Source organism: Callithrix jacchus, chromosome 15 (assembly GCF_049354715.1).
Source record: "Callithrix jacchus isolate 240 chromosome 15, calJac240_pri, whole genome shotgun sequence".
NCBI classification, from domain to species: Eukaryota; Metazoa; Chordata; class Mammalia; order Primates; family Cebidae; genus Callithrix; species Callithrix jacchus.
This window is the reverse complement of record NC_133516.1, coordinates 66,956,918-66,970,204: the sequence shown is the minus strand read 5'-3', so window position 1 is coordinate 66,970,204 and position 13,287 is coordinate 66,956,918. Positions and strand designations below refer to the sequence as shown.

General features: G+C 46.8%; 1 protein-coding gene across 3 annotated transcripts; it reads right to left on the bottom strand.

The window, feature by feature from the left end:
* Nucleotides 1-130: 130 nt before the first annotated feature.
* ARPC4 (actin related protein 2/3 complex subunit 4) lies at nt 131-13,254 on the bottom strand. Of its 3 annotated transcripts, none has more exons than XM_003734886.5 (6): nt 13,212-13,254; nt 9,074-9,192; nt 6,438-6,549; nt 5,182-5,277; nt 3,533-3,703; nt 131-1,028 (listed from the first exon to the last, which is right to left on the bottom strand). In XM_003734886.5, exons 1-6 carry the CDS (start codon nt 13,212-13,214, stop codon nt 1,023-1,025), a joined length of 507 nt encoding a protein of 168 aa, XP_003734934.3. In that variant the 5' UTR covers nt 13,215-13,254; the 3' UTR covers nt 131-1,022. The 3 variants fall into 3 exon arrangements, with proteins under 3 accessions (XP_003734934.3, XP_008980375.1, XP_035132147.2); XM_008982127.4 differs by lacking the exon at nt 13,212-13,254 and adding an exon at nt 12,903-13,116; XM_035276256.3 differs by lacking the exon at nt 6,438-6,549.
* Nucleotides 13,255-13,287: the final 33 nt, after the last annotated feature.

Sequence of the window (13,287 nt, the reverse complement as noted above, 5' to 3'; positions counted from 1 at the left end):
CCTGGCAGGAATAATGACAGGACCAATCATGAGACTGCACCCAGTGGAGAGCTCCAGGCACAATTACCAGCCATCAGGGAAAATCAGCCCCACCTCCCCTCCTTTCACACAAACACACAGAGCATAGACCTCATGCAGCCCCAAAGGGGCAAAAAGAGACTTTAATTAGGGGAGAGAGGACCCACCAGAATTAGAAAAGGGACAGCTAGCGTGGGAGCAGAAGAGCCAGAGCAGGCAGGAGGAGGACCCGGCTGGGAAGCTCTGGAGGAGGACTCACCTTGCCACTATGGCAGGCACTGCACTGACAAAGGCGAAACAGTGGCCCCTCTCAACTGGGAGGGTACCCAATGGCCCCTATAGCCAGAGGTTGCCTGGCTTTTGGGCCCCAGGTCCTAGGCATGACTGGTGGTCCCCAATTTGGCCCTTGTCCCCAACCAGTGCTGGGTGGCCATCTTCAGGCAGAACTCAGGAAGCTGGCAGAGGGTTCCCACCACATATACTGTGCCCAAGGAGGCTTCGGAATAAAAGAGCAAGGGAGAGGAACTGGAATCTGAAACTTCCCTCCCTCCCCACGTGGGATGGCACAGGAGAGGAAAAATAGTCGCCTTCTGGGCTCCAGGCCCGCCCAGACCCACAGCAACCAATAAGGGACAATCACTGGGACCAGTCACAGCCACTGGAGGTGGAGGTTACTTTAAAAAAAAAAAAAAAAAAAAAGACAAAAAGGTTACAGACTCCTCTAAGCACAGAGTTTAAGTTTCAAGACATTAAAAAAAAATCTGTCCCGGCCCAGGGGACTTGAACATCAGAAGCCAGCCTGACCAGGCACGTGTGGCCTTGGGGCAGGTCCACTGCTGCTTTCTTGCCCAGCTAGCAAGCACACCACCCACCTCCCATATCAAATGCCCACCCTAACCCAGCTCCCTGCTGCCGCCACTGCTGTTCTAGAGAGTGACTCCAGGACGCCTTCATGGAGACATGGGGAGTCTGAGGGGGAAGGCCACAAGATCCAGCCGGATGGTTTAAAACTGTCAAGAGAACCAAGAGGCAGAACATGGTGGTTATTATTGCATCCTGGTGGGCCTGCTTTAAAGAAATGCATGAACCTGAGAGCTGCCACTGTGCTCAGATCTAAGGGGCAGAGTTGGGTCCCGGGACACCTCATGGTCTTGCTCTAATTCAGTCAGCTTTCAGAAGTGACATATGGGCACTGGCCCTAAGCCTAGCACTAGATAAGGCAGCAAAAAAAGTAACAGCCATGACAGCTTCTCCACAGCTCCCTTGTGCCCTGGCATGGAAGCTGCTAGAAAGCCCTGCCAGCATCTTGCTTGGTGAACTGAGGTTGCTTTCTTTAGGCATGGGGGCTCACATGCAAGGGGCTTTGGGACTTAGAGGGCCAAGTGCAGAAGGATCCAGGTTCTGGTACTTTTGTGTCAAGCTCTGGATGATCTGGCCCTTGAAATATTTTCTGCCCTCAAGGGTCCCCCATGCTGCCTAAGACAGTCCTGGACATTTTAGAGACCAAAGGTTGTGAACCAATGCCCATGCCTGCAACTATTCCAAAGATGAGTACTGTATGGCCCACGTGGTATTTATATGAATTAGTTGCTAACCTTGAAAACATGGGAGACACCATATACAAATCCAAATCTGGGGGCTCAATGGGCTGGAGCTGTGTGGGAGCCAGCCCCTGCAGATGAGGCATGTGCTCAGCAGCTCCTCACCCTGCCCTCTCCATACTCCATACTTAGCCCACTCCACAGCCACCCGACCTTTGCATGCACCTGATTTGTGACCCCTGACACATCTAAGATCTAAGATAGGTTATGGTACTATCTTAGATCTCTGAGTCAGACAACCCAGTTCCATGTTCTGGTTCCTCCTCTTACTGGCTGAGGGACCTTGGACAGTTGCTTTTAATTCCAGAGTCCCAGTTTACTGATCTCTAAAATGGTGATAATAGCTGACTCAAAAATTGTTTTGAGGCCGGGTGTGGTGGTTCAAGCCTGTAATCCCAGCACTTTGGGAGGCTGAGGCGGGTGGATCACGAGGTCAAGAGATAGAGACCATCCTGGTCAACATGGTGAAACCCCGTCTCTACTAAAAAATACAAAAAATTAGCTGGGCATGGTGGTGCGTGCCTGTAATCCCAGCTACTCGGGAGGCTGAGGCAGGAGAATTGCCTGAACCCGGGAAGTGGAGGTTGCGGTGAGCCGAGATCGTGCCATTGCACTCCAGCCTGGGTAACAAGAGCAAAACTCCATCTCAAAAAAAAAAAAAAAAATTGTTTTGAGTAATAAATGGGACATGTGAACATGCTTTTTTAGGTGTCTAATTCTATGAAATGTAATTGTCACAAATAAGTAAATGATTATTGAATGAGTGAGCCAAAGATTCAATTGGAACAAGAGCTATTTTCCCCTTCCAGTTCAATCTAGAGGCCTCCTAGTACCCTGGACATAAAATTTTGATACTGCAATACATGGAAAGCTTACTATGTACCAGGTGCTACATTTTACACATATGGTCTCATTTAATGCTCAACCACTCTGAAAGACATGTATTAACTACCAAATCCTCATTTCACAGCTGAGGAAACTGAGGCTTAGTTGAGAATTCAGTGACATGCCTAAGTAGGCGGTGGAACCTGGTTTCACACACAGGTTGTCGGCCTCCACAGCTGACTGAGCTCAACAACCACGCTGATCTGTGTGCACAGCACAGCTACTTTGTATGCTGGCCACCCTGAGTATAATTAAATCCCAGGGGAAGCAGGTATAATTTCCATTTTTAGCAATCTGAGCTCCTTCTGGACTGGGTGTGCACTCACTGGTGAGAGTACACACTAAGTCTACTGCCTAGAGATCACAGCCACTCTGGGTAGAACATGCCAACAAACCAAAGATTGTTTAGAAAAGTAGAAAAAAAAAGAAGGCATGTCTTGAATATCTAAACAACTAAGAACTATGTCATCAGTTACCAATGTAAATAATTCCACCTCTTCATATGACTACAGTCCTTTCGATTAGAAAGGCATAAACAATATAAGAGGAATCTGGAGGACTTAGGCCATGCAAGTGATGGAAAACAGGTTGAAGGAATCATGACTTTAAGCCTAAGAAACAGACGCTAAGGAAAGTACTGATGTCTATTTGAGAAGTGGAATTATACCATGATTAACTGTCCTATATTCCGGGAAAATTCACATGCAGACTTCACTTGCCTCACTTAGGGTTTGAACTAGATAGAGGTAAGGACTTTATGAACATCCTGAGATATAGAAATGAGTGTCCAAGTTCCTACAAGAGACTAAGAGACATCCTAGACACCCAAAAATACAGAAAATGCCTGTAGCGCTCAGAGATGAACCTGGGGCCTTCTAGCTCCAAAGCACCTGAGCAACCTGCTGTGTTCTAGGGGTTCCAAAGATATAAACACACTGCTAGCACCCCTTTCCCACCAGGTGCTAAGTTCTCAACATGACTCCAGATCCTTCAGCCTCTGGAAGGAAAGCAGAAAAGCCTATACTCACATTCTTAAGGAACTCCTCAGCCACAATGCGGGCACGGGCATTGACTGACAGCTTCATTTCACTGATCTCCTTGTCAATCTCCTCCATGAAGTGGATCACAAAGTCCACCAACTTGTGTTTGTACATCTGCTCTGTGTGGAAGTTGGTGATCAGAAAGCTGATGTCATACCCCTAGGAAAGAAGACAGCAGGGAGGAAGAAGGGAAGGAACAGGAGAGAATTAGCACCCCAGGGGAAGTGAGCTGGTCATGTCCTCCACTCATTCACATGTTTCTCACTGGCTGTGATCTTCTCCCAAGCTACACACCCTTCCAGTCAGCAGCCCACCTGCTCTGGGGAAGGGCGTGTAGGTTGGATCCAAGCAACTCAATCCAGTTGAGAATTCTGTGTGTATCAGACATCTCTGGAAGACTATCTGTGGCACAAACAACTCTACATTCAGAATGAGTCAAGGCACTTGAAGTCTTGTTACAGAAGAATCTAATCAAACAACAGGGAACATTTAGTCCAGAAAAGAGATGATGTGGAAGATGAGTGGGATTAAGGTATTTTTTCTGCTGGAGGCGTATGTGAGGAAGAGGAATTTTATTTACTCCAGGTGGCCAAAGAGGTTAGATCTAGGACCGGGAGAGAAAAATTTGGCTCAGGATGAGGAAGAACTTGGCCAACATGCCTGATGTATCTGATGATGGCATATCCTGCTGTGTGGTAGTTGTGGGGATGCTTTAAGTTAAGTTGGTAAGGAGTCTGTGGAGGAGGGTCAAGTACAAAGTCAGGCAACAACTGACCCAGTGTTAACTGTGGCTTTAAGAGACTATGATTCACTTTAGGAGGCCGAGATGGGTGGATCACCTGAGGTCACGAGACCAGCCTGACCAACATGATGAAACCCCATCTCTACTAAAATTACAAAATTAACCAGGCACGGTAGCACATGGTAGCTACTCAGGAGGCTGAGGCAGGAGAAATGGTTTGAACCTGGGAGGCAGAGGTTTCAGTGAGTCGAGATCACATCATTGTACTCCAGCCTGGGCAACAAGAGCAAAACTCCAACGACAATAACAACAACAAAATCACTGTGCTCTTTCTGCTGCTAGACTGTAGGCTCTGGGAATAAGCAATGTATCTTATATTTTTTGCCTTTTCCTTTTTCTTTTTTTAGATGGAGTCTCACTCTGTCACCCAGGCTGCGTGCAGTGGCACAATCTCGGCTCACTGTAACTTCTGCTTCCCGGGTTGAAGCAATTCTCTGCCTCAGCCTCCCGAGTAGCTGGAATTACAGGTGCCCGCCATCACACTGGGCTTATTTTTATATTTTTAGTATAGATGGGATGGCACCATCTTGGCCAGGCTGGTCTTGAACTCCTGACCTCATGATCCACCCTCCTCGGCCTCCCAAAGTGTTGGGATTACAGGCATGAGCCACCACTCCTGGTCCTTTTTTGCCTTTTGTATGGCTGAGGTAGACCCAACTTTTCCTAGGCTTCTGATCCTCTTGGTTCCCACTCCAGCTGAGATGAAGGCCAACTCTCAGTTCAGGCGGTGGTGCCAAACAGCTGGAAGAGCAGCAATCCAGGTTCTAGAAACAATTCCAGGCCATTCTGTAGCAGGATCCTGGGTATTGCAAATTCATGGGTCACAAGGTCTCACCTCCACAGGCTTTCTTCGAAGGATGAAGAAGTTTTCTGCTCGCATCATCATGAAGCGCATGAATTTGTGGCATAAAATCTTCTCAATCTCATCGGCCTGGGAAATAAAAGGGAGAAACATTTCTCTAAAGCCGACACCCAAGCCAAAAATACCCTGTAGCCTGGTCTTCTGACTCCAATTTCTCCAAAGCTCCCAGGAGACAGTGAGGTTTGGTACTCGGAAGGATCACTGAAGTGAGGGACCTGGCTGCCAACTGAAACAAGGGTCTATCTTGGGGCATCTCTTAATGAGGACCCATTCCAGAGAGGTAATTCTGGCAAACAGAGTCTTTTATGGCTTCTTTACGAGTCTACAGCGATACGCCAAGCTGCCCTTCTCATTCCCACTTCACTAGTGTTACATTTCCCAGGGTGTGTCGCAGCACCACCTGGGCTATCAGAGATAACTTTAGGTGGTCTCTGCTTTATAACACTGAACATCCAACAATCTCTGAAGTTTCTCCCTTCTGAACTCTCAACATTTCTTTTTTTTTTTTTTTTGAGATGGAGTCTCCCTCTGTTGCCCAGGCTGGAGTGCAGTGGCACAATCTCAGCCCACTGCAACCTCCACCTCCCAGGTCCAAGTGATTCTTGTGCCTCAACCTCCCAAGTAGCTGGGATTACAGGCACGTGCCACCGTACCCGGCCCTGAACGCTCAACATTTGTAAAGAAAGACTTCTGCAGCTGGTTGCTAGTATGCCTTAACACCTCCCAACACTTGTTAATCTCCCATTCTAACAAAGAAAGCAGGCCCCAGGGTTAGAACTTTCTGTAGAACACAGTATGTAGTCTGCATTTAATAATGCTGTTTTGTTTTTATCCTGTTGACAATTTAGAGTTGCCCACTACTGGCTGGGCATGGTGATTCATGCCTGTAATCCCAGCACTTTGGGAGGCTGAGGCAGGCAGATCTCCTGCGGTCAGGAGATTGAGTCCATCCTGACCAACATGGTGAAACCCCATCTCTACTAAAAATACAAAAATTAGATGGACATGTTGGTGGGCGCCTATAATCCCAGCTACTCAGGAGGCTGAGGCAGGAGAATTGCTTGAACCTGGGAGGCAGAAGTTGCAGTGAGCCAAGATCTTGCCACTGCACTCCAGCCTAGGCAACAAGAGTGAGCCTCCATCTGAATGTGGCACGCTGATCTCTCAGATGGGGACCCCTGGATTGAAAGTGAGGTCCTTATGTTACGTCTCTTACAAGGTGACCTTACCTGTTTCACAGCAATGCTGACCCGGACAGAGTTGATGGAGCCCTCAATCAGAACCTTTTCCTTCTCATTCCTGCTGATGGTCACAGGTTGTAACAGGAGTTCTTTGCTACTCCTGAAAACACAATGTCACAGAGTACTCTGTACTATAGAGGGACACAACAGTCAGAGTGACCCCACAGCAAGTCCTGGAATCACTATGACACCATGGAGTCCAAGGAATAGAAGACTCACAAGCAGAAGTGCTCCAAGATGGGGACCAGTGAGTGTGTTCTTCAGCAGAAAGAGCACAGGCTCTGAAGTCAGAGCGAAAAGGTTTTGAAATCCAGCCTCCTCTGTTACTTTCCTGGGCAAGTTACCCTGTTGGAATCTCAATTTTCTCATCTGTAAAATGACTCTGATTCCTATTTCATTGGCAAGGACTGAGAGAGATCAAAAAAGGGTCAGGTATCTAATAGCGTGCCTGGCACATAGTAGGAGCTTTACAAAGGACAGCTGATTTTAGTAACTACAAGTTAAATATCCCCAATCTGTAAATCTGAAATCCAAAATCTGAAACTGGCTGGGCACAGTAGCTCATCCCTGTAACTCCAGCACTTTGGGAGGCTGAGGCAGGTGGATCACTTGAGGTCAGGGGTTTGAGACCAGCCTGGCCAACATGGTGAAATCCCATCTCTACTAAAAACATAAAAATTAGCCAGGTGTGGTGGCACACCCCTATAACCCCAGCTTCTCAGGAGGCTGAGGCACAAGAATTGCTTGAACTCAGGAGGTGGCAGCTGCAATGAGCCAAGATTACACCACTTTACTCCAGCTTGAGCGACAGAATACGACTCTATCTCAAAAAAAAAAAAATCTGAAAGTTTCTGAGTGCTGACAAGATGCTCAAAGGAGATGCTCACTGGAGCATTTGGATTTGGAATTAGGAATGCTCAACTGGTTAAGTATCTGCAAATATTCCACAATCCAAAATACCTCCGGTCCTAAGCATTTTGCTTAAGGGATACTCAACTTATACAGGCAAATCAATATACCATTTAGAAATGCAGAGAGAATACCTGTCTTAGAAGTAGGGAAAGACTAAAACTGAACACAGTTTGGCTTCCTTTAATTATCAATCCAGAAATGATTATTTTTTTTTGCCTCTAGGGGCGGAGAGTGGCAGTCTATAGGAAATAACACAAAGGGCAGAGAAGATCAAAATCTGTCACACCAAACCCACTGATCCCCTATTCCAGCTCCCAAGAAGCCAAGTAGCACTGAGGGTGTGAAGCTCTTAAGACACCACAGTGAACCGAACAGACTAGGCCTTCAAGACCCCTACGAGTTCAGGTTCCAAGGTAATGTCTCCAAATACCTAGAGATCTGTAACAGTAATTAATTGTGGTGTGGTGTGTCTAAACTGGTATCATTTTCAAAGGCCCACTGGAAATCATGAACATTAAGCAAATATAACATCTTATCAGTTATTTTTAAAATTCAAAATTAAATGTTATCACTTAATGCAGTAACCCAGTTTATCTCAGTTATGTATGTACCAGATTGAATTTTATTTACTTATTTTTTGAGATAAGGTCTCACCCACGCTGGAGTGCACTGTCACAATGTTGGCTCACTGCAACCTCTACCTCCCAGGCTCAAGAGATCCTCCCACCTCAGCCTCCCAAGAAGGTGGGTCTGCAGGCATGCACCACCAAACCTGACTATTTTTGTGTATTTTTTTTGGTGGAGATGGAGTCTTGCCATATTGCCCAGGCTGATCTTGAACTCCAGGACTCAAGCGATCTGCCCACTTTAGCCTCCTAAAGTGCTCAGATTATAGGTGTGAGCCACTGTGCCTGGCCTCTAGATTGAATTTTAAAGGGGGAGAAGATATTTATGGAATGGAAATTAGATAAGAGGAAAATCATTCAAAATATGGAGTATTTGGATTAGGGGGTCAGAGGGTCTAGGCTGGTAGGGAAAAAAAAAATCCCTGATCCTTGCATTAGAAAAGTAGGGAGATAGCATCTTAGACAAATTAACTAATCTGACCATTCTTTAAACTACTAATATTTCAACAATGCCACAGGAGAGACTTCATCAACAGTCCTACTCTGAGAAGTCATACCTTGAGTCAAGCAATCTTGTCTTCTCCCTTGGGTTGTGTCCTGCCAACCCACTGACCCTATTTTCTTTTTCTTTTTTTGAGACAGAGTTTTGCTCTCGCTGCCCAGGCTGGAGTGCAATGGCACGATCTTGGGTCACTGCAATCTCTGCCTCCCAGGTTCAAGCAATTCTCCTGCCTCAGCCTCCCGAGTAGCTGGGATTACAGGCAGGCACCACCATGCCCAGCTAATTTTGTATCTTTAGTAGAGATGGGGTTTCTCCATGTTGGTCAGGTTGGTCTCGAACTCCCAACCTCAGGAGATCCTCCCGCCTCAGCCTCCCAAAGTGCTGGGATTACAGGCATGAGCCACCATGCCCGGCTGACCCTATTTTCTTAACTCCAAATCAGGAATCACCATTCAGCTAGCACCAAGACAAAATGTCAACTGCAGCTGTCCTGAGAACTCCAGGACATAAATTCATGGCACCCTCTAGACAGCAGCCATCTGTGTGCTGCACCCCCATCCCCACCTTGACTTGTCCTTCCCTACCTGACTTCCACTTCCGGTTTGTTGTGTCGTTCCACAACCTGGGAGGAGAAGTTCTCCAGGCAGAGGGCAGCCTGCAGCGTGGCCCGCACGGCACTCAGATAGGGGCGGAGAGTGGCAGTCTATAGGAAATAACACGAAGGGCAGAGAAGATCAAAATCTGTCACACCAAACCCACTGATCCCCTATTCCAGCTCCCACGAAGCCAAGTAGCACTGAGGGTGTGAAGCTCTTAAGACACCACAGTGAACCGAACAGACTAGGCCTTCGAGATGCCGTCCAAGGTATAGAGTGGTCGTTTTCAACAGAAGACTACTTTGCCTGCCAGGATACATTTGGCAATGATGAGACATATTTTCTTTTTCTTTTTAAACCTGGAGTCAGACCAGGGGAATGCTCAGATGATATATATATATTTTTGTTGTTGTTGTTGTTGAGATGGAGTTTCACTCCTGTTACCCAGGCTGGAGTGCAATGGCGCGATCTCAGCTCACCGCAACCTCTGCCTCCTGGGTTCAGGCAATTCTCCTGCCTCAGCCTCCTGAGTAGCTGGGATTACAGGCACGTGCCAGCATGCCCAGCTAATTTTTTTGTATTTTTGGTAGAGACGGGGTTTCACCATGTTGATCAGGATGGTCTCGATCTCTTGACCTCGTGATCCACCCGCCTCGGCCTCCCAAAGTGCTGGGATTACAGGCTTAAGCCACCGCGCCCGGCCTGCTGAGATATTTTCAACTATCGTGACTTGGCGGGGAGAGGTACTGCAGGCATTGAGTGGACAGATACCCACTAAACATTTGACAATGCATTACAAATAATTATCCAGCCTCAAGTATCAATAGTGCTGAGGCTGCGAAAGTGATCTAGAGACATACCAGTGAAATAATGATTGTCTTCAATCTTTATATGAGGCCAACAAATATATAGGTCTACTATTTGCCAGGCACTGAGCTAACTGGGAATTCAAAGATGATTAACACTATCGCTACCCAGACAGGTGTCAACTGGATAGCAGATATGCAGAAAATAATATGATATAAAGGAAGATGAAATGTGAAATATTTAGACTTACAAGTAATCTGTATTTGCAGACAAAACTGGTTTTGATTTGAAGATGAAATGGGATTAGGACTTTATAATGAGACAAAGCAGAATAAGGACATTCTTAGCAGAGGGATTAGCTTCTAGCTGCACTGGTCAGTCCTTACAGCAACCAAGTTCTTTGCCACCTCAGGGCTTTACACATACTTGACCATCTATTTGTAGGCTTTTCTCCTCTTTCTTTGCCTAAGTCATCCTTCAGATCTCAGCTTAATTAAGGAAGGCCTCTTAGAGGAGCCTTTCTTGACTTCCCCCTATAAGCATTTATTACAATTTAGAATAAAACATCTTTGTTTTATTTTTTGATTTTTTTTAACATTTATTCTTTTATTTTTATTTTTTTGAGATGGAGTCCTGCTTCTGTCGCACAGGCTGAAGTGTACTGGTGCAACCTTGGGTCACTGCAATCTCCACCTCTCGTGTGTTGAAGTGATTCTCCTGCCTTAGCTCCCAAGTAGCTGGGATTACAGGTGCACACCACCATGCCCGGCTAATTTTTGTATTTTTAGTAGAGGTGGGGTTACACCACCTTGGTCAGGCTAGTCTCGAACTCCTGACCTCAGGTGATCTGCCAGCCTCAGCCTCCCAGAGTGCTGGGATTACAGGCATGATCTACTACTCCCGGCCTTTATTTTATTTATTTATTTAAGACAGTCTAACTCTGTTGCCCAGACTGGAATGCAGTGGTGCAATCTTAGCTCACTGCAACCTCCACCTCCCAGGTTCAAGTGATTCACCTGCCTCAGCCACTAGAATAGCTGAGAATACAGGGGTGCACGACCATGCCTGGCTAATTTTTTATTTTAGTAGAGATGGGGTTTCACCATGTTGGCCAGGCTGGTCTCAAACTCCTGACTTCAAGTGATTGGCCCATCTCAGCCTCCCAAAGTGCTGGGATTACAGGCGTGAGCCACCCACCGCACCTGGCCTCCTTTGTGCCTTTGTAAAGTGATTTCTCCTTTACTAGACTGTAAACTTCATGGTCAACAAACGTCTATTTTATTCACAGCTATATAGTCTGCACCCTAGCTCAATACGTAACATATACATACAGTGTCTACTCATTTCCGGTAGAATAAATGAGTGAAAGAAATAATTAAGGTTAGAGTGACAAAAAAGGACATCAAGAGTTCCAGAGTAGTAATGAGTACAATGTTTCTATATATGAGAAGCATTTTAGATTCACTAAATGAGGCTGCGGTGGTAGGCTGGGGTGAGATCATGGGGAATCTTGAATGCCAGGCTACCAAGTTTAGCTTTTCTCTTAAGGGGGTAAGGAACTACTGGGGCTTTCTGAGGAGGAAGTTCATGACTGCAGCTGCATGGTGGCTCTGTGGAGAATGATCTGGAGAGGGAAGTGAGACATAGAGCAGACACTATAACAAGCAAAGAGTATCACAAGCAAAGAGTGTCATAAGCGTTGGACTGACATTAGATGTAGAAGATAATGGAATTAATTGAAAAACAACTTCCAACGCACTCTGGTCCAGCCATTCAATTAAATACTACTTAGCAATTCAAAAGAGTAACTACAGATACACACAACATGGATGACTCGCAAACTTACTATGGTAAGAAGCCACACTTAAAAGCCTACATACTAAAGAATCCATTTATATGACAATCTGAAGAAGGCAAAACTATAAGGGGGGAAAAAAATCACTGGTTGTCGGGGGTGGGAAGAAGGAGAGGACTGATTACAAAAGGGCTTGAGGGAACTTTTTGGGGTGATGGAAATGTTCTATATTTTGGTTGTAGTAGTGGTTACACAGCATGGCTTTCTTTTTTTTTTTAAACACGGGGTCTTTCTATATTGCTCAGGATGAAGTGCAGTAGCTATTCACAGGAGTGATCACAGTGTACTACAGCCTCAAACTTCTCGGCTCAAACAATCCTCCTGCCTCAGCCTCCTGATAGCTGGCACTACAGGCACATGCCACCATATCCAGCAAGATTTTGTCAACACTTATAGACAGTAAACCTAAAAAGGGTGACTGGCTCCATGACGCCTGTCCCTTCATGAATAAAACAGATGTAGTTTCATGTAATACCTCAATAAACTTGAATTTTTAAAAATCAAGAGACCTGTGCTCCATTAGGAAAAAAAAAATCCAGATTTCTAGCTGAGATACGAGGTCACAAAGTTTGCTAGGATAGGGAACCCAGGGTGAAGAGCAAGTTTAGAATGGAAGATGAGTTTTGAACTAGAGATCTAATTTCAATATAGCTTCAAAATATCCAGACAAACCCTGAAAGAGAGTTGGGAAGCCAGATTAGGAGTCACCAGAATGCAAAGGTCTTCGAAGCCAAGAGACTAGATCAGTATCACCAGGGAGGGTGTGGCGAAGAGGGAGGTGGTGATCCAAAGTCACAAATCCCAGGAATGCCCACATGTATGAAAAGGGAAGACTTCCAGGAAGGAAGGAATGAACAGTATGACAGCTAGCAAACACTAAGGCTGACACAGTTCTGTTCTGACTAGGAAGGGCCTGAGTGGAAGCAACACGAGAGATCCTCCAATGGGGTGGAAGCTGGGCTGGAGGTACCAACAGTGGTTCTCCCACTCTTGGTACATCCAGAAGAAGTGTGGCCGCCTGCCTTGAGCAACTGTAGGGTCAGGAAGGCAGAAGAGGACAAAGGGCGTGTTTAGTGACGCTCCATTGTGGATAGGCAGGTGGCCTTGCTACACGCCTCAGCGGCCCTACGACGGGCTAAGAAGCCGACTACGTACCCTCAAAACGCTCCAACAAGCCCTAGGAGGCCCCACTTCCGGCTTCCTCCAGGGCTCAGGAAAAGTCGCTACCTGCTTCGAAGGCTGATCGTGAAGCAGCAAGGCCCGCTTCATACCAGCGAATACCCCCACTCACCCCTTCCTCACCTCGGGCTCCCGCCCCGCCTCTTTCTCCCACCCTCATCGTGTCCCCACAGCCCCCGGCATCCATCGGCCCTGGGCCCCCACGGCAAAGCCACATCTCCCACCGGCCCACAGCCCTGAGGCTGAACAGCTGGGGGTCCCTAACTCGGGACCGGGCTCTCTCACCATCGCGGGCGCTGGATGGGCCGGAAAGCGGAAGTGCGGAAGCGGCCAGCCCCGCGATGCCTGCCCTTTCGCGAGA